Genomic DNA, 27,877 nt, shown 5'->3' on the forward strand with positions numbered 1-27,877 from the left:
CTGGGTTTATTCCTCTCCAGTATGCTCTGTCCTAATTCTGTGCACACTAAATCCAGTTTCCTGCTCTTGCATTGAGTTACTTATGTGGTTTTCATTTGGGATAAGTTATTTTGAATATGGTTATGCTGAGCACATCAAACCAATACATAGAGTTCCTAAAGTTTTCTCCATTTCTTGATTTCTATGTTATTCTGAGTGTCTAGTTCTTCAACTCCCCCTGTCAAAATCTGTCACATATGACTTTCATTTTTTCTTCGTCTGTTTTTCCTAATGGTCACTAGTTGACACTGTCCTTTTGGCTATTCTCTGTTGGAAGCATTGTCAAGGCTGATTTTTGAGTCACTCAGATAATAGTAGGTGTTTTGAAACTCCATGAACACATTGTATCCATCACCCTTCAACATTTTGGAGCTTACTCCCAAGCCCAATGAATTCATCAAATGGAAACCCCCTACAGCACTCAGTAGAATTCCTTGTTCACTTGCGTTTCGTGACTACATCCTTCATAAAATCTGATAAGATACAGTCGGTGCATTAGTCACCCCCTCCTACTGTAGAACATGTTTAGAAGCATGCTCACAAACCTCTCTCTTTAAGTAAGTGATTAATTTTAAGCAGATTTTTTTTCCCTGTTCAATACTCAACCTGAAATATACCATGCTTGCCAAGATAAGTTAATAATTTGCCTATCTTCAGGTAGGTCTGGATCCAATCTCTGATAGCAACTATCTAAGCCCAGAAGGGAAATTTCCCACAGTAATGAAATTTTCTGAAAATTTCCCTTTATGTCTCTAACAGTAACAGCTATTGTGGCTCTGCTGGCTTCTGTGCTCAGAATGTTCTCGGACTTAATGGTGTTTTTAGCCACACCTGATTTTCACCTATGGTGATTTTTGGTTGCGTTATAGCCCCCAGCATAGGTACCAACAATATAGACACAGTATCTTTGCAGTGGTGAAATTACACTGAAAGAGAGAAGTCAGAAAGTGAAGACAGTCCGGGTCTTCTGCTGGATTTTTTTTACAGTACTCAAGCATTCATAGTAGAGTCAGTCAAACACCTTGACTTCCTTTTAATTGATAATCTCTCTAATTTGCTTTGATATTTAGTCTAGGATTTTCAAACCAGTTTGAAGTACCTATATAAGCTTAAATCAGTTTGTACTGCTGTTACCTCAGACACCAACAAGAATCTCACTGTGACTACTTACAAACACCAAGGCACCTCTTGGTTTTCAGAGGGGTTGTTAGGATTTTGTAAGTACTATTAATAATATGGAGCTCATGTGTCCCTCACATTATCATCAATAGACCTGTTACTTCTGTTCAGCCAGTAAGAGTATAGGTGTTAGAATGAATAGGAAGTCTGAAGAGGAAGTGTGAAAAATAGACCGAAGACAGCATAATGTTGATCGTAATCATTACGCTTCTATACAGAGAAGATGAAGAACTCTCTGCTCACAGCTGTCTTTTTACTTGCAACAGGTGAGTTTTCATACGCTGCACCCCTTACTGCTTAATGCTACTCAAAGATGAGGTTGCACAAAAAAAAAATCATGACCAAATTGCGGGTAGGAGAAACAACCACCACTAACAATCTTTTCTAATTCTTTCACAGTTGTCTTGATAAACAATTTTTTTTTTTTTTTTGCTCTCCAGATTCCTGCAGCTGCACGAGCTGGAACTCTTCGTTCTGCTGGCAGCTCCCAGGTGGGTAATGTCGCTCCCGCAGCCCCGGCGCGGTGGTAGCGGCGGTGGCACCGCGGGGTCCGGACGGCCCCGCCCGGGTCCTGCCGCCGCCTGGAGGCCGCGGCCGCCTCTCCACACGGACCCGAGCTTTTACCCCAAAACAGCCGCCCGCGTTTTCTGAATGGAAAATCCGCCCGGGGCAGCACAGGCAGGTGTATCCGCGTGACGGCGGAGTGCTCGGGATAACCGACACGCCGGGAGTGAATCCCACCCGGTGCGCCGGGAATAACCGCGGCTTCAAAAGACCGCGGAACCTGTAATGTTTATGTGTGACAGACACTTATGCTTTCCATTTAACTGATGAATTACTGATCGTGGAGAAAAGGACCAGTCCAACGCATTTCAATAGAGACTTTTACAAAGCAGTGGGTGCTCATCTGATGTAATTTGTGCTGTATTTAATAGAGTAGACAGGAACACCCTACTTGCTAACAGCGAGAGAGTATAATATTATTAATTACACTCTTACAGCAGAGGTGATAGGTTTTTGAGTACACAGTGACAGTGGGCAAGATATCTTCAGGAGGAGCATGTTTTTTCTGAAATTAGCTACGGATAATTTTCTAATCCTTGCAATTAGCCAGCCAGACTAAATTCCACTAAAGCATTACTGAGAACACAAGACATGCAGGAAGAAAAACAGAACATTATAGAGGGAAAAACAATTCAGGGTGTTGTTTTTTGCTTGATTTGTGGGTTTTGGGGTTTTGTGATTTTTGTTGTTGTTTGTTTGTTTTTGGGGGGCTGTTTGTTTGTTCGGAGTTTTCCTTGTTTTTCTAATGAAGAAACTGATTTGTGTTTTCTTTAGATGAAAGAATTTTTTCTTTTTTTCTTTCTTTGCACAGCTCTTGGAGCACAGTCATGATACAGGACTAGCAGTATGCTAGGGCTAGTAAGAATTAATAATATACATGTTAAGGTAAAGCAGTACAGTAAAATAAAGACAGCATTAAACTGAACGTTCATGTGAACACTAATACCCACAAACAGGACAAATGAAAATAAAATTGTGTAAGATTTCTTATGTTCATCTGGAGAAAGTAACTTAAAACTTCAGTATATTGGGATGGGGTGGTGCTTTGGGGTGTTATACACTATTTTCACACATAAAATCTACTATTATTTTTTTGTCTACTTCAATACTATAATCTTGTGGAGAAAAACAGAGGAAGTTTGTAAAACTTAGAGCATGAGGAACAGTACAATCCCCTGTTGCTCTATAAGCAGAGATAGGTCTGCAACATTGTGGTCACCACTTGATTCTGAGGTAATAGAACTGTTATTTCAAATAGTTCCAGGAGCAGTATATTATCCACGTATTGACATGAAGGGTTGCAGAAGTTCCAAAAAGGTTTCGTTTTCAGGTTTTTCTTCAAAACAAGAACAAAGAAACACCAATAAGGTGAAGGATTTAATTCAGAGCAAAACAGGAGAAGAATGTGAGAGCTGTTGCTGTTTTTCCCAGCATGTTGTTATAACACCATGTCCATGGGTGAGGAGGACAAGATGTGTTTTGGCAGCCACACTGAAAAAGGAAAGGTTTCAATAATTTTGCACATTACTGTAGAAACAAGGAAGACCTGATCTCCACCTTCCTGAAAAGAAACCATACATACCTGAACTGATACAGCATAACTTTACTAGAAAAGCACTATTCTTTTGGTATGAGAAGTGTCATAGAGTGAGGGTATTAAAGCCAGAGCTGTACTTATCTGACACACTTTTTGAACCAAAAGAACTTTTTACTTAAATATACATATGCCATCTCAATGATGAAAGGAATACCAAGGGTACTCAGTAGCTCAAGCTGTGGGAAGAAATTGCTCTGAATGAGGAAAAGAGGACTGGTGTTTTATCTCATAACTCAGGTTGTGAGATGCCATAACCATGCTGTAACACCAGCTTCAGACATATGCATATTTATTTATCAAATAAAAAAGCATTTCTTATTCAAGAGTGATAGGCTATTGGCGATCTGTTAAACCTAATAAGCATAAAGAACAACTGACTCTACTTATCAGGAAAAATTCATTTTTATCACCATAAGCATCCTGTACCTGTTAAGATCCTTATTTACTTTTCTGAACAACAACAACAAAAAATTCTGGGTCTTTTTTTCAAAGTGGGGGTAGCACTTTGAGGCATCATGGCTGATTCTTCTGAACTAGTAGTTCAGACAGTAGGACACAAAACAAAAGGACAACAATCATATTTTATCATTACCATCTCTGATAAGAGGCCTTTGAAAACCTGAAATAAACTTAACTGCTAGAGATCAAAAATTAGTTCTTTTAATAATGTCATCAGTGTTTAATTTCACTCCAGCTGAAAAATGCATATGTTTAGTTGCAAAAAGCCTCATATTTTGCTTCCAAAAATTAATCACAAATAATTTTGCACATTATGTTATGCTCCTCCTGTTTTATAATGTGATCTTTATAAGGCTGGCAGTACGAGAGTAATACTGTTTTTAGCCAGCATTGTTCTAAACTCCAGATAGGCATGACTGATGGTTTTGAAGCCATTATGGGGTCTAGTCAACCAGTTATGGACTGGTTTGTATTTGGGTTTGTTTCTCATAGTCCCTTTGAGCTGGTTAATGGTAAAAACTGTTTACTATCATTGCCTGTGATGAGTCTTTTCCAGTGCATGTGTTTTCATCTTCCAGACTGGGACAATGAATTGGTGTGCTACAGAGAATTTAGTGAGGATCTAACCTGTACCTGGCTGCCAGTACCTAGTGCTCCTAATACAGTTAATTATACTATATACTTAAAATGGTAAGTCTGAAGAGTAATTTCAGAAAACAAAAAAATATTATTGCTGTTATATGATTCCCACTTGCCAGAGTTTTGCTCCACAGTTTTTCATCACATTGTAGGTTGTTACACAATACTGGTCAATATCTTTCTTTACATCTCCTCAATACCTATTGATTTGGTAAGAGCTTGGTAAGAGTGTGGTGCATTAACCCTGGCTAGACATCAGGTGCTCACCAAAGCTGCTCTATCCCTCTCCTGCTCAGCTGGACAGGGCAGAGAAAACATGAGAAAAGGCTCATGAGTTGAGATAAGGACAGGAAAAGATCACTCAACAATTACCATCATGGGCCAAGCAGACTTGATCTGGGAAAAGGAATTTAATTTATTAACAATCAAATCAGAATAGAGTAATGAGAAATACAGAAAAAACTTAAAACACCTCTCCCCCATGCTTTCCTTCTTACTGGGCTTAACTTTTCTCCTGAATTGTCTATCTCATCCACCAAGCAGTGTGGGGGGATGGAGAATGGGGGTTGTGGTCAGTTCATCACATGTTATGTCTACCACTTCTTTCTACTCTCATTCTTACCCTAGTCCAGCAAGGGGATTCTCCCACAGGAGACAATCTTCCATGAACTCCTCCAGCATGAGTTCTTCACATGAGGCTGCAGTTCTTCCTGAACTGCTCCAGTGTGGGCCCTCCCATGGGGTGCAGCACTTCATGCACAGGCTGCACAGTCTGTACCCCCATGGAGTACAAGGCCTGACAGCAAACCTGCTCCAGCTTGGGCTCCTCTCTCCACAGGCCCACAGGTCCCGCTAGCAGCCTGCTCCAACACAGGGTTCACAGCCTCCTTTAGGCACATCCACCTGCTCCTGTGTGGGATCCTCTATGGGCTGCAGGTGGATCTCTGTGCTACTGTGGACCTCCATGAGCTGCAGGGGCACAGCTGCCTCACTATGGTGTTCACCACTGCTTGCAGTGGAATTGCTGCTCCATTGCTTGGAGCACCTTCTCCCCTCCTTTACTAACCTTGGTGTCTGCAGAGCTGCTGCTCTCACATATTCTCATTCCTCTCTCCTAGCTGCTGTTGTGCAGAACTTTTTTTACCCCTTCTTAAATACATTATCCCAGAGGTGCTACCACATTGCTGATGGGCTCAGCCTTTACCAGTGGCAGGTCCATTCTGGAGCCAGCCTGCATTGGCTCTGGGGAAGCTTATTGCAACTTCTCACAGAAGCTACCCCTGTAGCTCCCTTCTACCAAAACCTTGCCATGCAAAACCAATACAAAGAGTCATTATACATCTTAACATGCTTCCAACACACTGTTTAAAACATTATTGACAAAAATCAGCTTACTCAATCACCTTTGTTTGCCTATGGACTTGCTTTGAATATTCAACACTGATGTATTTAGAGTAAAAAACAAACCAAACAAACAAAAAGCCACCCACACATAAACAGACACCAAGATTTTATTTTATGTATTATGTATTATGTATTACGTATTATGTATTATGTATTATGTTATAGCATGTATCCCAGGAGATGTCAGATGTGGCATACTTTCTCACCATTCTGAACCATCAAGTACTGGTTTAATAGACGGAATGAACTTGCAGGGTTAATCTTGAACTGATTACTCAAAATGTGGGCGTCTTCAATTGCAGCTGCATAACAAAATTAGATTTCCTCATTTTATATCTACATATTTGGGATCTCCCATGAGATTAGAAGTATGTTTAGAAATAGAGAACTTAGATCAGAAGACATGATCTTTGCCATGAGACCGTATCATGGAGTACAGCACTGTCTGCCGTTGGCAAATTCTGATATTCATTGCTGATTATTTTGCCACATAACCCACCGCTCATCATTAAAAGTGAGCTGTGGTTAGGAACATCTCCTAAATCTAAGAAAATGTCACTACACTGGGAAATTCCCCAGTGTGATCTTCTGCACGTTGCAGAGTAGCAAAGCAACCACCTTAAGGCTGAGGTTACTCCCTTCCGTCACCTTCAGTATTTTCCCACTGAAGTAGCTGCAGGTGCCAACGTGCAGTAAGCACTAAATCCCACTGTATTTGCTGTCTTGCCTCTTGGGACTTCAAGGAGCTCACATTTCTTGGAATGGCAGAAGCACTTGTGAATCAGCTCCGTTTCTGTAGAGATGTTATCTGCTGCAGTATTCGTAAACTAATCCCTCTTAAAGTCCTCAGTCAAAACCAGATTGTGCTGTTCCTAGGCTGCAGGGTTGATGTTATGAACAGAGAAGGCAGAAAAAAGAGTGAAAGAGGAGGTTGGCAGGGGGGAAAAGGGAGGCAATTCCCTTGCAAAGATGTTGATTTTTCCAGGCCAGAATCAGGACTTTAAACTGAGTCTCCTAGGCTTCAAGCCAGTGGTCTTAAAAAAAAACTTCCTTTGTCCTCTTCTGTTGTGTTAAAAGGAAAAAAAAAAGAAAAAAAAAAAGAAAAAAACATCCCACATGTGAAAGGGCTTTTTTCTCGCCTAGAAGAGGACATGACTTCTTTCTGCATGTAATGTCAGTTTGACATTGTAATTGTTCCTTGCCTTTGCTCCTTATGATTTAGTTGTCAGGAAGAAAAAGATAAAAGAAAAACACTCCCACAGAAAAGTTCAAACCAAGAATTCAAAATCATGCTTTGAAATATTAATGGCTGATTCACAACTAGTCCAAAGCAGAAGCTAGGCAAAACTTCAAGTACTTTCGTTCAGTTATTAAATATTGCATCATGATCAGCACATTTAATACTTGAAATATGTAGCTAGGCAATTAGTATGGTGGCCCATTTCCTTGAGAACACTGAACTGGCACAGCTTTAACCTTGGAAAAAAATCTGTCCTGTGTGCAGCAGAGAGTGAATGAGAGAGAGAGAGAGAGAGAGAGAGAGAGAGAGAGAGATGGAGGAAAAAAATAGGCAGCACTATTGTATGCAAGGCATTAGACCTCTTAGGTACAATAGAAGAAGTCTAGAAGGCTGAGTCATGTGACATTTAAATATCTCGTCAAACTGGTGCTTTGCGGGAGCAGAAGACAGAAGATAGGCTTGTGAGAGGTTTTTCATGCAGTTGTGGTAATTTACATTCATATAACTCAGAAATTTTGCTTTTCAAAAGGAATTTTGGTGCCCCTATGATGGGTGGGAAGGCTTTATGAAGTAATTTCCAACATAATTTTATTGCTTTGAAATGCTCTATATACCCCACTGTAAGTATAAATCTTTTAAGTACAGATCTTGTCTTGTATCATGCTATGCCTTACAAGTTTAAGGAATTTAACACACAACAAAGATTTGCATGTTTAAGTTTGCTACAGTTACTAGGGTGCTGGAATTACACTTGCTGTTTCAAGGGCTCACGCCTTACCTTCAAGGTTTCAAGATACAGAATTATGTGTACCATCATCATGGCTAGGCTTCGCGAACAAAGATTATGCATATAGGTATCTGCAAAACTACCGTTTGCTATAATGTTGCTTTCTGGGGGCAGAGGAGGAAAGAATAACTATAACCCAAAAAAATGTTTTCCATTCTGTTTCCTTTTCTCTGAAGGAACAAAATACGAAAACTTTTTCAACGAAACACATCATCCCCTTACATCACAATTGAACGAAAGAATCTCTACATTGAGCGATTTGCATACATTTGGATAGCAGTGAATTACGCTCATGCCAGCTGTGTAAAAGGAAGGAACATCTCAGTTTTACTAAGCAAAGCAGGTACAGCATCTTTACAAGTTATGTTACTACAGTGCCCAGTTGAAGCAGTAGTCACATTTTCTTAAAAATTATTTCCAAAATTTCAACTCCCAATATATACTAGTTATTTTTATTGATTCAGGGACCTACCCTGCAGTTTGGCTTCCTTGAATCAAGTTAATAACAGAAGTCTATCAGCTTTTACAGGAGGGGGGTTTTACTTCAAAAATATGCTGGAATATAAAATAGTAATATCCAGAGAAATATATATAGTGATATTTGTGTACAGTACTTAACCAGCTTTCTATGCTGTCTTTGATGGTTTTCTCAATTTCTTTATTGGTTTATAAAGAGTAGGCTGACTTAGTACTGTGTACTTAAGGAACCCTTGATATAGGGCATTAGAGTTTTGAGAAACGTTTTCAAAGTTCAACTCTTTTTGAAGGCCACTTACCTATTACACAGTGCTGCAGAGAAGATATGAAAAAAGAAGCCCTATTTACTATCTTTTAGATGTTTATTAAAGATTCTCTACAGTATCTGGTTACTGAGATAATATTAAGAGCTTACCAAAACCTCACCTTCCCAGATTAATCATGGTCCAAGAAAAACCAATGCTTCTCACTGCTGAGAGTTACTACCAGTGAAACCCAAATTATCACTGGAAAGAAAGACAAAAATTGCACTTACAATTATATAGCTAAATGCAGTTGCTGAAATTGAAAGATGTCCTGGTAATTTTTTATACAATTCACTAACACAGGTACTCTTGACATTTTGATTTTGCCTTTCAGCCTCTCTCACAATAATATCTGCTTAGAAAAAGGGTCCTCCTGAAATTAATAGAAGCATTCACAAAAGAAAAGCAAGAGGAAAAATGCTATTTTGTTGATACTATAACGATTTAGTAATTATTAATTTCCATCCTTTTTGAAGTCTTACAGTGTTCAGCATCAAGTCTTTTATTTTTTATAAACCACACCTGATAGACATAATTACCAAAGCTTTCCTGCTCCTCTTGCATTTATAACAGCTGCATATTGCCCATTTTAGGGAAGTGCTTGACACCATCTAACATAAATGCTCATCAGATCACAAACCAGTTGATAATAAAGTGGGACCCGCCCACAACCCCTACACCATATGAGCTGAGATACAGAGAGACGCTCACAGAATCCACTCAGTGGACCGTGGTAAGTACTTACAAATGAGAACCACATGAGAACATGAGGTGCCTCACTATGAGCTCAACAGCACATCCAGCAGGCCATCAGTGCTATGGTACCAAAGAGCACGCAACATGGATAACAAGGAGGTGTGGCAAGCACCACTTGTTGCTGATGCCCCTTGGGACTCTGAGCCATTGGCTGCTACCCTCTGGATGTGACCATTCAACCAATTCTTAATCCAACTAACATTACATCCATTGAATCCATCCTTCTCCAATTTGGGGAGAAGGATGTTGTGGGATACAAGATCAGTTCCAGCAGCATTTTAGAACAGGCAATATGGTGCAGCAACAGGGTAGTACATAAAACTGAAGGCACTAAGAGATGGAAAAACAGTCATCATTTCAATAATATCTGCATGTAGTAGCAATGACTGCTTATCCTGTTCGTTGCCATCCAGAATATCATGCAAAAGCCTTGCAAGCAGGCAGGCACGTATACATGATTTGCATCACTGAGTCCCTGAAATTGTCTGTTTTTCAAGTTCTGTTATTTTTATTTTGTATGAAGAATATGTGTTTACCAGCTAGAACAAAACCCCAGCTAGAAGAATGTTTAAACAGCAACAGTTCCAACTTCTTGGGCATCTCTGCTCATCTAGGAGCCTCTTTCCTTCCTCTTTACTACAAGAATCTCGTTCTTCCTTTTATTTCAGAAGACTCCTCCCATTTCTCTCATAGCTGACTGCCAGTTTGTTTGGCCACTTCGGGATTACTGTGAGAGGCCCATGTGAGAAAGTTTCACCCTGGTACAGAGAACGTGCAGGTCTTGGAAGGGTCCACTTGTTCACTGGCATACAAGTCCTAGACCATTCTAGGACAGACAGTTACCCAAACATAACCCACCCAGGAGTGCAATAGATAGATAACTATGTACAGATGGTCTGCTACATGATGTGTGGAAGAACAGAGGGTTAAGAACAGTACAAATGCATGTCCTTCAGGTTCTGGAGACAGGGCAGATTAGGAGATTCATGTGGTACTGTGAAGGACTGGTAGATAGGGCCACAGTGGGTGATTTGAATGACTAAACACTACAGGTCATAAATATTCATTATTTCCCATGTCCCATCTGATACTATGAATTTAGGCTGCAATCTCCTCCTAATCATGTGAATGTGGACTACACTTGCAAATGGGGCTGGAGGGAAAGGGTGAGTGTGGACGTAAAAACACAGAGCATATATAAAGCTAGAAAAGAAATAGTGTTTATCAAGAGTAGGATTAATGTACATATAATGTAATTTAACACTTGGATCCATTCCGCTTCCCTCTTCTTCTGTAGGAGATTTGGATTCTTTCTGTAATATTATGTGTAGTGGTATTTTTTCATGACCAAGCTTGTTCTGCTAGCAAAAGTATACGAAGTTGTCACAGGTGGAGTAATATACTTCATTCTTAAGAAAGAAGGAGCAATATATTTATTGACATAAAACAGAAATCTAGCAAAATTTCGTAGTAAGTGTGACAGCAGTTTCATAAGAGTAAATGGCAAGGAACATTTGATTACTGCATAGAGGATAGAGTCAGATAGAACTGTCAGGGAGACATTTTAACTGGGTCATGATGCTCAGAAAGGCTCCCCTTGCATTCTAAAATTATTCTCAGAGCCCCAGGAGTTTAGTAGCTTCAGGATCCAGACTTAGTCCCAGGTCTACTCAACAGTTTGAGCCTAAAGTATTATATATGCACAATCAATTCTTTATATCACTTAAATGAGATTTCAAAGTTTCAGTGCAGTAATTTCCAATTCACTTGTCAAGTATCTGATGGGATAAGTATTTTCCCAGTCTTGAGGAGTAATCTTGAGAGGTGTCCCTACCCAAGAGATCCTGGTGTGCACCCCCACTGCTGTGCAGGAAAGCTCAACAGGCCCTTGGCTGTCCACCATTTAAGGGGTAAGATGATTCACTTTTAGACTTATTTGCATATTCACTTCAGATATTAGTTTCTTCCAAACTTGACTTGGGTCGAACCTTAACCAGCACTATGGTTAGGTGGACGAATTGTTCAGATTAGCCTCGGCTGTTGTGTTGCTATCTGTCTTCCTCGAATCAACCTCAAGCTAGATGCAGCCATCATGACCAGACACACCCATTATGACAGCTGGTGGTGGTTATCACGAGCAGGGTTACAGGAAATAAAGGTCAGGCTGGAGGTGGGGGGTGAGCACACTGCCACAGAGGTTAATTAATTAACTTTAATAAAAAAATAAAGCACTGCAGAAATTTAAATGGAAGAGCTAGTCACCTTATACTGGGGCTTTGTTGGTTTTAGGGTTTTTTTGTTTGATTGGTTGGGTTTTGGGGTGTTTTTTTAGGGAATATATATAATTAAGAAAACAAAAGTTTACAACAAACAAATGCTAACACAGATATTTCAATCTGCAATAGTACTTCTACAAAAAACACAATGCCTGGAACTGACCAGACAAAAGGTCTATTAATCCAGGATACTGTTTCTGATAGCAGCCACCAATGGACATCTGGTAAAGAGTGTAAAATAAGCATTTAACAACAATTTTTCATCATATTTTCTCCTAGTTTCCAGCTCAGAGATTTCCTTAGACACGGGTGGCATCTTTGTTTCAAGAAAAATTCCATTCCTTGTACAGTTACTGGAGCACCAGTGCTATCATCAGCTGCAGATGCAGATTACTTCTGCTATGCTAAGGCATAGGCAGGCACACATTCAGTCCAGTCATGATCTTTACCACATCAGTCACATGGATCTATTTAGACATACTGTTACTTCTGAGAATAAGGCGATTTTTTTTTATATTTAATTTTCCCTTGACATCTTGTTCTTGAGAATGCCAACAAGGTTCAGAGTTAAATAAATTATTATTTTTCAGTATATATCATGTCTAATTGATTTTAAAAACAGTATTTAGACCCATGAGGTTGCTTACTGTCCTGACTGAGCAGAACAAGTTCATGAAAAAGAGGGTATTGCTTTGAAAGAATGAAAACACCTTGGCTAGAATGTACAGTAATTCCCATTTGATGGCAGGAATACCTACTTTCAGCTGCAGTCAGAAGGCTGGTCCTTGGCTGAGAAAGCAATTAATATAAGATTATATTTTATTGATGCCACATAAATTAAACTTTTTTTTTAGGTGCCCGTAGAAAGCAATGCTGTCAATATCACCATTTTGAATTTAAATGCTGTGTCTTCATACATCGTTCAGCTCAGATGCATAGCCAACGGTGGTCTGAACTGTGTTTGCGTTTGGAGCAAGGAGATTTTTGTCCCTCGCAGTAAGTGAAATGTAGCTTTACCCTACTGGGAATAAGCATGGATGTAAAATCCTTTACAAACCTTGTGTCATATGAAATAGCATCTTCAGATACTGTTGAAAATATGAACATCAGAATGATTCATATAAGTGCATGTCTCCGTCTTTTTCCACATTTACTAGAACTCATGAATAAGCCAAGAATATCATATAATGAAACTAAGCAAATCTCTCCAGGAAGAAGAAGTGTTCTTCTGAAGTGGGAGGTAATGTTTGAGTCTCAGTACCCTCTGTTGTGTACATGCTATTAATTTATTACCTTATAGGGAAAACCAGAATTTCTCATTCTGTTGAGAGTACACTCTATATGCAAAAGTCATTGGATATTGTACACTTGCTTCCAAAGTCCCTGCATTTGTATGCTGATGATTTAGGTGCTAGAAAATAGCAAGACAAAAATACATCAAATTATAAAATTGAAAAATTATTAAATCTCTCATTCTTATCTTGGGAAAAACATCTATTTTCAAGACCTTTATCAGAAATTCCTCTTAAGACATGTGCCTTTTAAATTAATAAATGTCTTCCTGTCTATGTTACTCCAAAAGTGCCCAATTATTTCATTAAGATAACCCAATCTTACAGTTTTGTGGTATCTACACACTATTAATTTTGCAACCAGAAAGAACAGACAAACTTGATATCAGAAATAATCCTTGCAGAATTCACAGGTCTTCATGCATTGAGTTTTCTATCTATATTGTAGTGATTTCCATTTCTGCGCACTCGTTTTCCAATCTCTCATTAAGATCAGTACAGTAAAATAATGAGTGAACCACCACCAGAACTACCCAGAAATTGGATATTTAACATGTTCCAAATTTGTAGTGTAATTACTAGCATTTTGCTTTAAAGAGACCAGATACCTAATCAAGCCCAAGTAGATGAAGATTCCCAGAGGCATAAATTTCAATTAAACACCTTTCATTAACTTTTAAGTTCCTAATAATGAGGGATATGTTCCAGTGAAATGTAGAGAACGTTACAGCTGCTTCACTATTGTTATTACTAATTGGATACACACAACTAAGATCTCAATTAAGGGAAATTTTTATTCCCGTGCTTAAATCCTCTCAATTTAAGCATGCTCTTAATTTTAAGGAAACGGTTTGCTTTATTGATTCCTAATGACCTAATTAAAACAGTATGATTTTATCCTCATCATTAGAAGTTATATTTTGTCTGTACAATAAATTCATCTTGATTTTCTGCATGGGACATAACAACATTTATAGAATAACAATCTTTTTCCTCTTGCTAGGTAACACAAAGTGAGAACATCCTTGGATATTTCGTTAATGTGGAAAGAATACCCAACAGTTGCAGTGACTCACCAAATCGCATCTTTCTCAATGACAGAGAAATTCTTCTAAATCTCTCCATGGCTTACTATAGAGTTAATATTTCTGCCCATAATGAAGCAGGAGAATCTCCACAAGCCATCTACATTGTCCCAGAATTCTCTGCAATAGGTACTTACCTTATCAATCTTTCACTAGAGTGGTGGTGAAGTTTTATGAGCAATCTCTAAGGCTACTTTTTGACACACTTTGGAATAGGTTAAAGCATTCTCTTGAATATTTTTTTAGGTTCATATTTTTACATAGTGAGAGTCAGTATTGTTTCTTAAGAAAGGATTTCAATAGAAGTTAACAGACTAAGCAATTTAATACTCAGTTTAGCACTTGTGCTTTCTCAAGCTACAGAAATTACTATGTGCTACATCTGCCCAGCAAAATGCTTTATGAACTGTTCTCAACATTAAGTATGTGTCAATGGTTTAAAAAAAGTTCACAGAACTTTGTGTAAATCTAAGTTTTTTGAATTAACTAACTATTAGGACACCTGCTACTGTCTTTTATTTCAGTATTACTCTAACAGGCACATGGGACAAGGAACAGATGGGATGTACTTGTCATATTTTAACAAAGAGCAAGGTTTTATGATGCCTACATATACAGTTTTTTCATTTAAACAATAGAACTATTTAACAATGTTTTGCTTATAATTAAGCTAGTTTCATGTGTTACAATCTTGAGCTATAGTTATTGCAATATTAGAAAACCTCTCTTTTCCACAGTAAGATTTTCTTTTTTTTAAATTAAGCTATAGCATTCACAAGTGAAGATGTGTGTATGTACCCTTGTTGATCTTCTGATATCTGCAACTGATTGCTTTTCCAGGATTTCCTAACACACTCCCCTCATTCTGTTCTCCTTTTCCCTGTAAAGAGGTAACAACTTGATTTTCCCTTTGCATTTCAGTTCCTTAGCTCTTTTCTGATGAAATATGTACTACCACCTCAAGCGACCTTTTGACTGACAATCAGTTGTCTACTGAATCTCTCAGCCTGTTTTCATGGCTCTCTCCAGACATCTGTTTCCCTTTGGCTGCATTTCTATGCAGGTTCTCTGTATCTGTCGTGAATTACTGGGAAGATATTTGCATAAAGTACATTCCCAAGATAAATTCCTTCTCAGCATACCCAACTTTTGCTCAGCTAGTACAGCCATTTTCTTTAATTTGCCTTTATTATATTGGTTTCCTGGCAGGAGATAAAATGGAGAATTTTTATGTCTACCACTTCTTACCCCAAAATGGCAGGTTGCTCTTCTCCCTCATTAGTATCAGTCAGAAGGTCTTTCCTAGTTTAGTAGTCTATCTCTTAAAATGTCAAAATGTTTAAAATCCTTGCAGAATATGCAAAGTGTATGAAATTTGTATGATATATCTGACATTAGCCAGTTCTCCTCCTCTCCTGCCCAGGCAAGAACTATCTCATAGTTGCTCTATGTATAGGACTTACAGGCTCACAGGAGGTTATTTAGCAACACCAAGCTTCCTCTTCCTGAGGCTTGGAACAGCCATTTAATTTCTGACAACTGGAAACAAGGAAAAGTCATGAACAGCAGTCAACACTGGAGCCACCAGACACTTGTAAAGTACTAAATGCTAAGTTTTCTCTGTTGAGTTACTAGGAGAAACATTACTAAGATAAGCAAGGTAAGTCACTTGCAATGATAACTACTTAATGGTAGAAAGCAAGCAACAGAGGAGAAATCTGCTTTGCTGTTTATTGATCTCTAATTGTATGTTTGTTCACAGACTTACCTGGTCAAATTCATGTCAAACGCCAGGGAACTAATGCCATTGTCACCTGGACTCCAGAATACAATCCAAAATGTTTTGTGGTTGATTGGGGCACTGGTAAAGAGGATATGCACATGAAAATAATAACTACAGCTACTGGAAATTTCACACTAGGTAACAACAACCAGTGCATCTCCTGTGGAGGCATCCTTTCATTTATTGATTATTTTTGGTTGGGAACAGTAGGATTTTTCATTCTGTTTTCAAGGGCAAACTGAAGATCCATCCAGATAAGTGCAATTTTTAATCTTTGTCCAGTGCTGAGACATTATTTAATTTTTAGCAACACCACAGCAGATAAAAACCAAAGCTTTCAGTAGAATTCTTCTGGTCGCAGTTGGGCAAGAAATGCAGCTAAACTGCTACTGCTGGTACAATGTTTCTCCTTGCCCACATTCAAGGCAGACCTATACACCACTGGCTTTAAAAAAACTTCTATCTTGTGCCTAGATAAGCTAATCTTTAAATGTAAACTGCTCTGTTACAGTCTCCCTAAGATTAATTTCTTTTTTTATCACAATGGCTATATTTATCAAAGCCCAAGTTCTCAACTCCCGTATTCTGCTTACCAAGCTAGGCACGATGCAGTCAGGGATCACTTTTTGGGACAGACATGGACTATCTTGATTAAAGTCATGTAGGTGACTCTTGCAAAGGCCATTCAAGACAGGTTTACTTGTACAACAGAGAACATTTAGCTTCAGAGTTCTATAAGTAAATGCACCTTTTCCTTGGTCCTTCTGCAACATCTACTTATTTTGCTTGGTTTTTTATATGCTAGCTGAGTGGAAAGTGTCTATGATTGAACTAAGGTGTCTAAAACCATTTTTGTTCCTAATTTCTCCTTTGGCAGCTAATGCCTTCCAGAGGGAGACTATAAACAGATCTGCCACCTTTTAAAAGAAAACCCATGTTATGTGTTGTCCTGCTTTTGAAAACATTTGCATTAAGCATCTAGAGACATTGAAAACAGATTTTGTATTCAGTGCAAAGCACTATAAACTTATACTATACTATGTCGCAGAAAGTAAGAATTATACAGAAAAACTCTAAAGCTATAATTTCTCTCCTCTATAATTTATAACTTTTCAGTAAACCCTGATGCACATTTATTTGTTTTCCAGATAATTTTCAGCCTTATAAGTTGTACAAAATAGTGGTACATGCGTCTGATGTGTGTCGGTGTGAAAGTTTCATAAGACGTGAAAAGACTTTTGGAATGACGCACTTTTACTTTGTGGAAGGAGGTATTCTTCCCCTTTGTATAACCTCATTCTTTGTATTTCTTCTCATTCCTATCTGCAGCCATAGGCTACACAAAATTTCTTTTCCAGGGACTGAACAGTATTCTTCAGTTAGCATTGCGTTTGGTCTTAGCAGTTATGCCCTGGCAGTGAATGACCTGAATGCTGTTCCTCCCTGAAAGGTGCACAGAAATATTTTTATTATACATGATACTACCAAAAATAACAGAAAGAGGGGCTCAGCTTTGCTACTCCATGTAGCTCAGTTTTTAGCAGTGGTTGAAGTCAGATTTTCCAATCCCAGTTTGGTAGTGTCTCATATTGCAAGACGAAATGAGTACAGCTGTGGCTCTTGGAGTAAAATCTTTGTAAGACAGTCACAATTCCTACTACTTTGGTATTTTTTAAGATGAGGTTTTTTTATTCTATGGGATTTCTTCTTTCTCTTGCACTCTTTATATAGCATCTAGAATCTGGCAAGGAACTCACTAGGAAGCAGCTAGGTTTCAGTATTGTATGTCTATTGCAAAAGTATTGATGCAGAACTAAAATAATTATCTGGTTTTTTTAAGTTCCTAGGACAGGTCCCACGAATGTGACAATTCTGAATATCACAAAGCATTCTGCACTTGTGAAGTGGAACGAAATAGCTGCTGAAGACCGTTTGGGCTTTCTCCGGGGATACAGAATCAGCTACACAGATTCATCAAGGAAAAAGTCTCCGGGTAAGTCACCATTGCTCAGAACAAGGTAGCAGGTCAGAGCCATGAAAGAAAAGCTTCATTCAGACCATTAGCTGTGGCTACAGCACATACTGAGTTACTTAGGATTTCTGTGCAAATTGAGTGCTCTCAAAGATCAGCTCCTGGTTACATCTTTAATGCTCTAGATGCTCCCATGAATACTTGGAATTTTCTAGATATTATCTCAAATTAAATATTGCTATTTCCTTAAGAATTACATTTCTAAGACTGCTGCAGAATTCTCTAGCAACACTTAAAGGAAGACAACATTTTCAGTGTTTCTGAAGTACTAAGATTTTAGTCACAATATTTTATATTTCATTGCAACTCATCCAAGATTGAGTATAAACCTTTTTGTAGGACTTAAGACATTACATATTTAATTTTTCAACTTAATTAGCAGCTTGTATTTTTCACCTGTTTCTAAAGACACTATTATTAATTTACTTCTAGAAACATTTTCTTCAATTGATAGCTTTTGTGTTTAATTTTGGACTTGATGACCTAAAAGTCTTTTCCAACCTTAGCAAACTACAAATTATGAAATTTCTACACATTGAAATAAATGAATAGTTCTGAATTCAAGCCATTTGAGTTTTCAACAAAAAAGATCCCCATCTGAGGTGTTGTTTAAGGCACGAACCCCGCCGGTGACACAACCAGGTGCCAGGGCAGAATTGATGTTTAAATACAGTGCTTAAACATGCCACATATTTCAACCAATGAAATCAAGTATTGATTGAGCATGCGTGAGAACCCAGAAAACTACAACTCCCATGATCCCTTGCTACACCCATACCTCTTTTGATAAATATTTTCCTTCTGGTCTGTAGTGGAAAGTCTCCTTGCAATAAGTAATAATACACTATCTTTGCAAGTACTGACTTTCAAATAAAATTGTAGACATGTTAGGGAAGACAAATAGCATCTAAGACCTGACAAAAGAGTATAGCAAGGGTTCTATAATTCATGTTGACCTATGCCTTTACAGAATGATAGAAGGTCTTCTGAGGGCTCTTTTCTACCCCAAATACCTATCCGAAAGCACAACAGGCAACAGAATGGGAGCATCCAGGATTGAACTTGTTTCTTTCTTTTTTCCTCTGCCCTAATCAGTCAATACAACAGTGACATGACACCCAATTGCCATGTTTTCCAGGAAGGAAGTATAATCTTATTGAAGAATGTAGGGGAAGGAAGTCTGTAGGCTACACTACCACACCCAATTCTGTGAAGATCTTAAATCCACAGTGGCAGACTTGAAAAGTAATTTCTGCCCTACCAAAGGCATACTACAGCATAGTTGGTTGCACATTATTCTGGACAGGAGACAATCAGAAAAGAAAGGTTGATCTGAACACTCCACAAAGCAGATGAAGCAGAATGCACAGCCCCTTTTCTGTACTGAATGATGAGTAATAGCACCAGTATAAGTCAAGGTGAACAACTACTGACCACTGAAGTGAAGGTAAAGCACATGATAGGGCCTAATCCTCATGTTCACTGTTACAGTCAACATAAAACAGCTGTTCAGCATGTTGGGTATATTTTCCTCTCATGAAGTATACACAGCCTTCTGCATTCATCACCTGTGGTGGTTTGACCCTGGCTGGATGTCGGTGCCCACCAGAGCCACTCAGTCACTCCCCTCCACAACTGGACAGGGGAGGAAAATGTAATGAAAGGTTCATAAGCTGAGATAGGGACTGGGAGAGATCTCAAATAGATTACAGTCACAGGCAAAACAGACTCAGCTTGGGGAAACTAATTGAATTTATTTCCAATTAAATTCAGAGCAGGATAATGAGAAATGAAACAAACCTTTAAAACACTTTCCCCCATCACTCTCTCTTTCCAAGGCTCTGTCCCCTTCCCCGCAGTGGTGCAGAGAGATGGGGAGTAGGGTTACAATCAGTTCATTGCAGGTTGTTTCTGCCACTGCTCAGGGAGAGGTGTCCTTCCCTTGCTCCAGTGTCCCTCCCATGGGAGACAGTTCTCCATGAACTTCTCCAGTGTGAGTCCTTCCCATGGGCTACAGTTCTTCAGGAAGTGCTCCATTGTGGGTATCTTTCCACAGGGTACAATCTTTTAAGAACAGGCTGCTCCAGTGTGGGTCCCCCACAGGGTCACAAATTCTACCAGGAAACCTGCTCCAGTGTGGGCTCCTCTCTCCACAGGTCTGCAGGTCCCTGCCAAGAGCCTGCTTCAGCATAGGCTTCCCACGGCGTAGCAGCACCTTTTCGGGCATCCACTTGCTCCAGCATGGATGTCCTCCGTGGGTTGCAGGTGGACTTCTGCACCCCCATGGACCTCCATGGTCCCCATGATCAGCACCGCAGGCTGTAGGGGAATCTCAGCCCCAGTGACTGCAGCACCTCCTCCCCCCTCCTTTTCCACTGACCTTGGTGTTTACAGAGCTGCTGCTCCCACATACTCTCATTCCTCTCTTCTTTGGCTGCAATTATATCTGTATAATAACTTCTTTTCCTTATTAAATTTGTTATCACAGAGGTGTTATTATCATTTCTGATTGGCTTGGCTTTTGGCCAGTTGTGGTGCCGTCCTGGAGAACATTGGGGAACCTTCTAGCAGCTTGTCACAGAAGCTATCCCTATAGCCCCCCTGCTACTCAACGCAGTACATCCTTAGTGTGTTAAAAGCTCATGCTTTTTACCTCTGGATTTAAAACATATATAAATATTTTTGAGAAATCTTCTACCATCCAAACAACATTTGCACCATGTGGATTCCTCCAGATGTGGATTAGGGCACTGAAATTATGCCTTTTCCCCAGTCAGCTGCACTGATACACGCTCAGCCACTAGAGTTCATCTAATCATCTCCTCCCCCAACCCTTCTTACATTTCAGCTGTTACTCTCAATTCTTCTACCACAAGTTACCATCTTACTGGACTGAAGGAAAAAACCGTCTATCGTGTGCAGATTTCAGGATTCACTGATGCTGGAGAAGGACCTCTGACTCTATCACAGCCTTTCAGCACTCCAAAATATGGTACTGCGGAACCTCTGTGCAACTGCATTACACAGCATGGATCCTTTCTTTATGCTCTCTATATGCCCTTGTTCTGTCTCTTCCTGCTTTTCGAGTAGTCACAGACTGCTCATGCACAAGAGTTATTATTCAGTCTTGGTTAGTGAGAGCAAACACACAAAATTTTTCCTCTGTTTAAGGTAAACTATGCATCACAGAACAATTCTGCCTGTATTTTACTACCTAGCAGACAGGGAAGACTTAGCTAGGGTTCCTCATTTCTGAAACCTTTTCTGACATTTTTATGTTAGCTACGTGCACATATCTTTATTTATTGACGATTCCTGTCATAGATTTCATCAGTTCAGATTTCCACCTGTGACTAGTAAAATTTAATAGTCTTTGCTCTTGGTAAAATCCTGAGCAATTGCATAAAACTGGCCATTAAACTGTAAAAATAAAAAATTAAGTACCTTTCAATTGCTCACTATTGTGGGTGACAGCCAATCAAAGTATTGTTTGTTTTCTAATAATTTAAGTATATTCTAAGTAACGGATTCTTTAGTTCGCTGGCAAAAATTTGTTTTTCTCAAGGGTACCTGGATAGGCTAAGAAGATCAACAGTTACATTTCTAAAGCCTCAAATACTGTAATTATATAGGGTTGGTCAAATATAGTCTTTCAAACATTTTTAACACCCCATCAGTGAAACTAAAACTAACACTGCAGTAGACTCTTTTTTCTTTGTTTGACCACAACTTCACTTAATTGAAGCTTTCTAAATAGAAAAGAACAGGCTAAGATGGTATCAGTAACCTGTGAAATTCAGAGACAGAAGTGTGCAAATGGTTTCTCCCCACAACAGCTTTTTTTGTACTAAGTGAAGAAGTTATAAATACAAACAACTGAATAGTCAAAAGTGTGATGCAGGAAGAAAAAGGAAAGAAACTTAAAATCTTCCTTGAAATCAACAGGATTTGTGCCCCCTTCTCCCCCACACTGAAATACTTTCTCCTGTCAATGCAAAATATTACAGTATCTCCCTGGAGTTTTTCTGCAGGACTTTATTCCACTTATCCTACCAAATATATATTTGGAGAGGATTCAATTGTTCAGTAAAGTAACAAAAATGCAGAGTGAAATTAATGCAGCATTTTAAAAATTCAAATAATTACACTAAGTTTAAACATTACATTTAGTATTTCTACATATAGGTAGCACTACAAAATAGCAATTAAATTTGTAAATCTGTAGTAGTATTGAACACCCTGAACTGAGATAAAGTGTCCCAGAGATTCCCTCATTTGCCTGTTTATTTGTAAGGAAAGACTCAACAGACAGCCAAACACCCATCTTCACAGGAGTCAGCAAGAAGATTGAGGAACTCAACAGCCTCAGTCTTTGCCTCAAACCACGGCTTAAACAAAGATGAAGTACTCTAATGGAGTTTAAATTTAATTTCCAAACAGGAAAACACTGAAGTCAATATTAAGGCAGAATTATGGTCTACTTAAACTCTCAGCCTCTCTCACAGCTGTGTTGAGGCTTTTTTTTTTCTTATGGAGATGAGATACTGTATGTAATAGCTTCCAGAAAAAGCTAAACTCAAAACAATCAGGAAAGAGAAGGAGCTGTGTTGTCCCCTGTAGAGTCTCTTACAGGCCACTAGTGCCATTCCACAGGAGCTGAGCGCAGCAGTAGCTTGCTCTTTATTTGAATCAAAGCAAACTTCTAAGTAAAAGCCTAGGAGGTTGGAGAGATGGGCAGAGAAGAACTGCCTGAAATTCAACAATCCTGCACCTGGAGAGGAATATTCCCCTGCACCAGCACAAGCTGGGGCTGACCTGCTGGGAAACAGCTCTGTGGGGGAGGACAAGGGGGCCCTTGTGGAAAACAAGCTGCCCATGAGGTGGCAGTGGGGCCTTATGGCCAGGAAGGCAAATGGTGTCCTGGGGTGCTTTACGAAGAGCATTTCCAGCAGGTCAGGGAGCTGATCCTGCCCCTCTACTCAGCCTTGATGAGGCTTCACCTGGAGTGCTGTGTCCAGTTCTGGGCTCCTCGGGACAAGAAAGACATGGAACTCCTGGAGTGGGTCCAGCAGAGGGCTGTGAAGGTGATTGGAGGACTAGGGCACCTCACTAATGAGGAAAGTGGAAAGAGCTGAGCCTCTTTATTCTGGAGAAGAGACAACAGAGAGGGGATCTTTAATGTATAATTTAAGAAGACCTTAAATGTATACAAATATCTTAATAGCAAGTGTCAAGAGGATGGGGCTGGACTATTTTCAGTGACGCCCAGCAACAAAACAAGGGGCAATAGGCAAAAACTGAAAAACTGAATTTCCACATGATCATGAGGAAGAACTTCTTTATCATGAGGGTGACAGAGCACTGGAATGGGCTGCCCAGAGAGGCTGGGGAGTCTCCTTCCCAGGAGATATTCAAAACCTGCCTGGTTGTAATCGTGTGCAACCTGCTCTAGGTGAACCTGCTGTAGCAGGGGGTTGGACTAGATGATATTCAGAGGTCCCTTCCAATCCCAAGCATTCTGTAACTCCATGGTACCTAGATATCTTAAAAATACAAACCTGAAAGCCTCACACTCCACCCCAGAATACCAGGTCTAGTTTTTACAAGATTTTACTTACAGGCATTCAAGAACATGTGTAAAGTTTGCCCTGACTTCTGTTTGAAATATTTCTCCCATGGAGGTAATATGGCCTTTCTGTACTTGACAACTCAAGTCTGATTCAAGCTTTCTGTTTCTCATCAGATAAAGGATTTGAAGGTTTTGTGATTGGCCTTTTCTTCAGCATTATATTCATTCTGGTTTTTGCACCTCTCACTTGTTCTCTGGTGCTTCAAAGGTAAGAAGGGAATATTGACTGAAGTTTTTAGCAGCACTCTTGTTTTGCTTAATTCTGAGTTTCATAGCACTGGGCCTTTTTTGTCATTAAAAGCAACACAACTCAAAAAGCACACAGCACAAAAGCTGCCACACTCGTTTCACAGTCAGAGCAATTAAAGCCACCATCAGCTGATTAAAATAGTTTGTAAAAAAACTATAATTTTTTCCTTTTTATACAGTTATCTGATCATTTTCTATCTTAAACACCATCAAAAGGAGCAGGGATCATTTCTCACAATGCAGAATATACTATATGTATTGAAAAAACATGCATTTGATTATTATCCTCTTTCATTCCCAACTGATAATCCTGTCAATTCTATGGAAATACAAAAGTAAATTCTAGCAGCCATCTAAGAAGTTTCTTGCAAACATATTTGGATATTAACTGTGTAAATTATGCACATAAGCATATAATGAGAAGGAGTAATATATGGAGGAGTAGGAAGAAGAGAGAATAACAAGGGGGGCTTTAAGATGTGGATAAGGTCCACTTCTTTTAGGATAAATTATTTCTGCAATAATAAAGTCTTTCTCCCAGAAATTAATTTGAGGTACAATATCTGGGGCACACACTTTTTTCGTGGCTGGGCTTCACAAACGAAGGTTTAGGAAGGCTCTGTCCACATTTGTTACAAGCACACTGGTGGCTTATGAGGCCAATATGAGACAGACATATCCAATTGCAAAAGGCACAGCAGAAAGACACCTTAGGTGGTATATTCTGCAAGACACGGTTCTTTCTGCGTTGTCTTTTCTCCTCGAGAGTGATCCTGTGTACATTCTCAAAGGCATCAGCAGCGTTATAGATGGTGTGTCTCCAGGCCTCCCGACTGGAGGCCAGAGTAGACCAGTTATGATGATCAATATGGCTTGGTCATTCAGGGTGCTGCCCCAAGAGACTCTCATCTCCGGTCAGTCTCAAATGACCAATATCCCGAACTGCCTGCATGCAGGGTTGGGTCTTCGGCTTCCAGTGCACCTTTCACCTGCCGTTTCAACCCTCGTCCATCGCTACAGGGCTGTACAAATGTGGGTAAGGCCTTCGAGCCTGCACAATGGATTTTTTAGGTGAGATGCAGTATGCATGGAACTGAACCCACCCTTTAATCCTGAGGTTCATCTGCCGGGGCCGAGCGAGCTTGGATGGTGGCAGCGAGGTCCTCAGGACGTAGGTTTGTTTAGAGTGACCTTCTCTTAGATGGATGGCCTTACAGGGCTAAGCGAGCTCCGTCTGCCCGGGTTTGGGATTAGAGTTGTCCTTCTCCTAGGATGACTGCCAGAAGGCTAACGAGCTCATCCTTTGCTGGCGATGGTACATGCCTTCAGTAGGGTCGCCCATGCCAGACAGGTCAAAACCATAGGCATACACTACAACTAAAAGAAAATTACATGCATAGTAACAGGTTCTAATATTAACTTTCTGACAAACTGAATTGCATGCAACCACTCATATTACTATTTTGATATCCTAGCACACTACCCTCCCTTTGTTTCCTTTTTACAAAGCAGCAGCCTCAGAAGCTGAAAGTACGGCTGCTAAAAGACAGATGGTACAACCTGGGGCTTGAAAGCCATACAGCATGACGTAGCCTGCTTTAGCTTAAACTCCTGTCCTTGCCACTGGGAAACAGACACTGCACTCCACATTAAGTCTCTTGTGCTCTTACCTTTTCGGACTGTACTTTAAGTGGCTGTGTATCTGATCCAGCATTTTGGACAAGAACTTCTGAGACCTACACAGAAGTTTTGACCTAGAGTAAACTTCATTGTGTTAAACATAAGATTACACTTCATTGCCTAGGACCAATAGGAAAGAACAGGAAAAAAAACCCCACATAACAATCAAGCACACAGGAGCCCTACATATAGGTAGCAGTACAAAATAGTAATTAAATTTGTAAATCTGTAGTAGTATTGAACACCTTGAACTGAGATAAAGTGTCCCAGAGATTCCCTCATTTGCCTGTTTATTTATAAGGAAAGACTCAACAGACAGCCAAACACCCATCTTCACAGGAGTCAGCAAGAAGATTGAGGAACTCAACAGCCTCAGTCTTTGCCTCAAACCACGGCTTAAACAAAGATGAAGTACTCTAATGGAGTTTAAATTTAATTTCCAAACAGGAAAACACTGAAGTCAACACTAAGGCAGAGTTATGGTCTACTTAAACTCTCAGCCTCTCTCACAGCTGTGTTGAGGCTTTTTTTTTTCTTATGGAGATGAGATACTGTATGTAATAGCTTCCAGAAAAAGCTAAACTCAAAACAATCAGGAAAGAGAAGGAGCTGTGTTGTCCCCTGTAGAGTCTCTTGCAGGCCACTAGTGCCATTCCACAGGAGCTGAGTGCAGCAGTAGCTTGCTCTTTATTTGAATCAAAGCAAACTTCTAAGTAAAAGCCCAGGAGCAAATACTTACTCAAACAAACTTCCTTTTTTGTGTCCCAAAGCCCTTAAGGAAGATGGAGGCTTTGTGGAAATTATAACAAATTAAGATTATACAATTATTAAATGTATAGAAAGAGACAACATTACCAGCACCTGTCACAGTTCCTTTGTCATTAAATAAAGATGCTAATAATCACTAACTCAGCATTTCAGTGTAGACTACCAAGTTTGGTCTTCAGCTTTTAATTAGTATTATGCTTAAAAGTCTCTGTAAATGCCTTGTTTTCATGGTCACAAAAAATACGAATATGTGGTAGCTATAAAAAATACAAATATAAGTGGTAGTTAATTTAAATGCATAGGAAATGCCAGTCATTTAATCTGACAATAAACTTAGAATATTTCTTTACAGACTGAAAATATCATGCTGGCCCAGTGTACCAAGCCCAAGAAACAGCAGTACACTCCAAGAAATGGCAAGTACTCTTCTGATGGTGTGAAAAAATACACATGGGAGGTCTTTCCTACTGATCCTACTGATCTTTCCTACTGAATAACTAGTAATGCTAGTTATTAGTCCTTTCACACTTCACCCTAGAAAACATCTAATATCAACAGTTCGGAAGACAGAGTAATATTCAAAATATAGGATGAGGGAAGGTTGTTTAGGCAGAGGCCTACATTTTTAATTTTTAAATTTTTAATTTAATAAAGGTCGAGGACTTCTTTGAGTACATTATAGACCATTTTTAAAGGTATGGTTCTCAAAAGAACAAACCTGAGTAGGGGTAGATGGAGTCTAAAGAGAGAAAATATTTTTTATTCAGTCAGTTTTCATGAGCTGGAACTGGTTATAAAGTACAAGTTACTCAAACTACAAAGTAAAGAATTGTGGCCTACTTCCACAGAAGTGTCACGACAGAGATAATGTACATGGTGTTTTCTGAAGTCTGCTCTTTGCCCCGTCTCTACTTGCCTCCAGAGCAATCCCAGGGCTCTGGATGGTAGCTGTCTGAGCAGCATGCTCGAATCTTGCCCACAGCTTTCCCATATGTTTTGATAAGTATACTTGAATTTCAGCACTAAAGAAGTGCCCAGACATCAGCTATTAGAAGAAATTACAGCTGTTAGAAGGAGCTACTGGAGATCACATTATTCATGTTTGCCTATTAGTGGATTTATTTGCATCTTCCCCTTCTTACCTTCCCCCTTTTAAACAAGTTTTGCTGACATCTGATACTAAAAGTCTTTCTTTTAGAAAAGCTAGGTTTATCTCTTAAGTCTCAGACCACCTACCATTATGTTTTTGGAGCAGGAACTTGTACTGTTTTCCTTTTTAAATCTCTTTTTCTGGCAGAACTGAACTTAATTTGGCACTTGTAAATCTTGTTTCACAAGCCAACTTGTGAGCTTTAACAAAGCAGTCTTCTATCCAGTCAAATATCAGGCATGAGCTAGTAGGTATCTACAAGCCAGACAGTGGCCAAAACTGGCACACAGAATGAAGTAATCAGAAACAAAATTTCAGAAGGCCCTGATAGTCTGCTGATAATCAAAGGTTTTGCTGAACATCAGGATTGCTTCCTGCTACAGAGCAAGTATGGGCTTTCATATTCCAGATCAGGACTTCCTCACTTGTTTCCTTCCTTTCTTTCACTTAAATGTAGATTAAAAAGTGGAGAGCCCAGAGGTAGTAT

General features: G+C 39.4%; 1 protein-coding gene across 1 annotated transcript in view; it reads left to right on the plus strand.

Moving 5' to 3' along the window:
- The first annotated feature begins 1,441 nt into the window (after positions 1–1,441).
- LOC127471449 (interleukin-31 receptor subunit alpha-like) overlaps positions 1,442–27,877 on the plus strand; it is a 28,739-nt gene continuing 2,303 nt past the window's right edge. Inside the window, exons 1-14 of the mRNA XM_051788356.1 lie at positions 1,442–1,484; positions 1,659–1,709; positions 4,417–4,528; positions 8,085–8,251; positions 9,284–9,423; positions 12,577–12,718; positions 12,880–12,962; positions 14,018–14,228; positions 15,862–16,020; positions 17,031–17,153; positions 17,723–17,875; positions 20,763–20,906; positions 23,658–23,751; positions 26,593–26,656. Coding sequence (XP_051644316.1) covers positions 1,442–1,484; positions 1,659–1,709; positions 4,417–4,528; positions 8,085–8,251; positions 9,284–9,423; positions 12,577–12,718; positions 12,880–12,962; positions 14,018–14,228; positions 15,862–16,020; positions 17,031–17,153; positions 17,723–17,875; positions 20,763–20,906; positions 23,658–23,751; positions 26,593–26,656 — 1,686 coding nt within the window. The remainder of the gene's footprint in view (positions 1,485–1,658; positions 1,710–4,416; positions 4,529–8,084; positions 8,252–9,283; positions 9,424–12,576; positions 12,719–12,879; positions 12,963–14,017; positions 14,229–15,861; positions 16,021–17,030; positions 17,154–17,722; positions 17,876–20,762; positions 20,907–23,657; positions 23,752–26,592; positions 26,657–27,877) is intronic.

Source organism: Manacus candei, unplaced genomic scaffold (assembly GCF_025592945.1).
Source record: "Manacus candei isolate 608988 ecotype Guabito, Panama unplaced genomic scaffold, ASM2559294v1 h1tg000024l, whole genome shotgun sequence".
In the NCBI taxonomy this organism is placed as follows: Eukaryota; Metazoa; Chordata; class Aves; order Passeriformes; family Pipridae; genus Manacus; species Manacus candei.